This window comes from Opisthorchis viverrini (genome assembly GCF_000715545.1).
Source record: "Opisthorchis viverrini unplaced genomic scaffold scaffold28348, whole genome shotgun sequence".
NCBI lineage: Eukaryota > Metazoa > Platyhelminthes > Trematoda > Opisthorchiida > Opisthorchiidae > Opisthorchis > Opisthorchis viverrini.
The window spans coordinates 1-373 of record NW_008771411.1 but is presented as its reverse complement, the minus strand read 5'-3'; the positions used below and the strand labels follow the sequence as shown (position 1 = coordinate 373).

General features: G+C 61.7%; 1 protein-coding gene across 1 annotated transcript; it reads left to right on the top strand.

The window, feature by feature from the left end:
• Positions 1 to 67: 67 nt before the first annotated feature.
• On the top strand, positions 68 to 373 carry T265_16348 (hypothetical protein; the record flags this gene model as incomplete). The annotated part of the gene is made up of 1 exon (XM_009179958.1): positions 68 to 373. A coding segment is annotated over one exon (306 nt), but the record flags the coding sequence as incomplete, so codon positions are not given.

Sequence of the window (373 nt, the reverse complement as noted above, 5' to 3'; positions counted from 1 at the left end):
GGCGGAATCCGGTGTTGGTGTGGGTGTCGGCGATTTGCCTGTGCACCCGGAGCGCGTGGACGATGGGATGGGTGTTGTGACACTGAGGCGTGTTGACGGCACCATGCAGACTGGGCGTGTGGAAGCGCTTTACGTTGATGCGGGCGGGACAATGGTTGGCGTGATGGTGGGTGGTTTGGATGTGACGGGAGTCGAAGGCTTTCCGAGGATCGTGATTGCACCGTCGAGCAGACCGGATGCGGTCGTATCTGGTGCTGTTGGTGAGGGCGATGCGGTCTCTCCGAGCTCGCCCGATCAGAGACCAGTGGAAATCGTCGGGGATAAGGCGGCGGTTCGCGCCGAGTTGATCGACGCTTGGTGTTCGGCAAGCTCC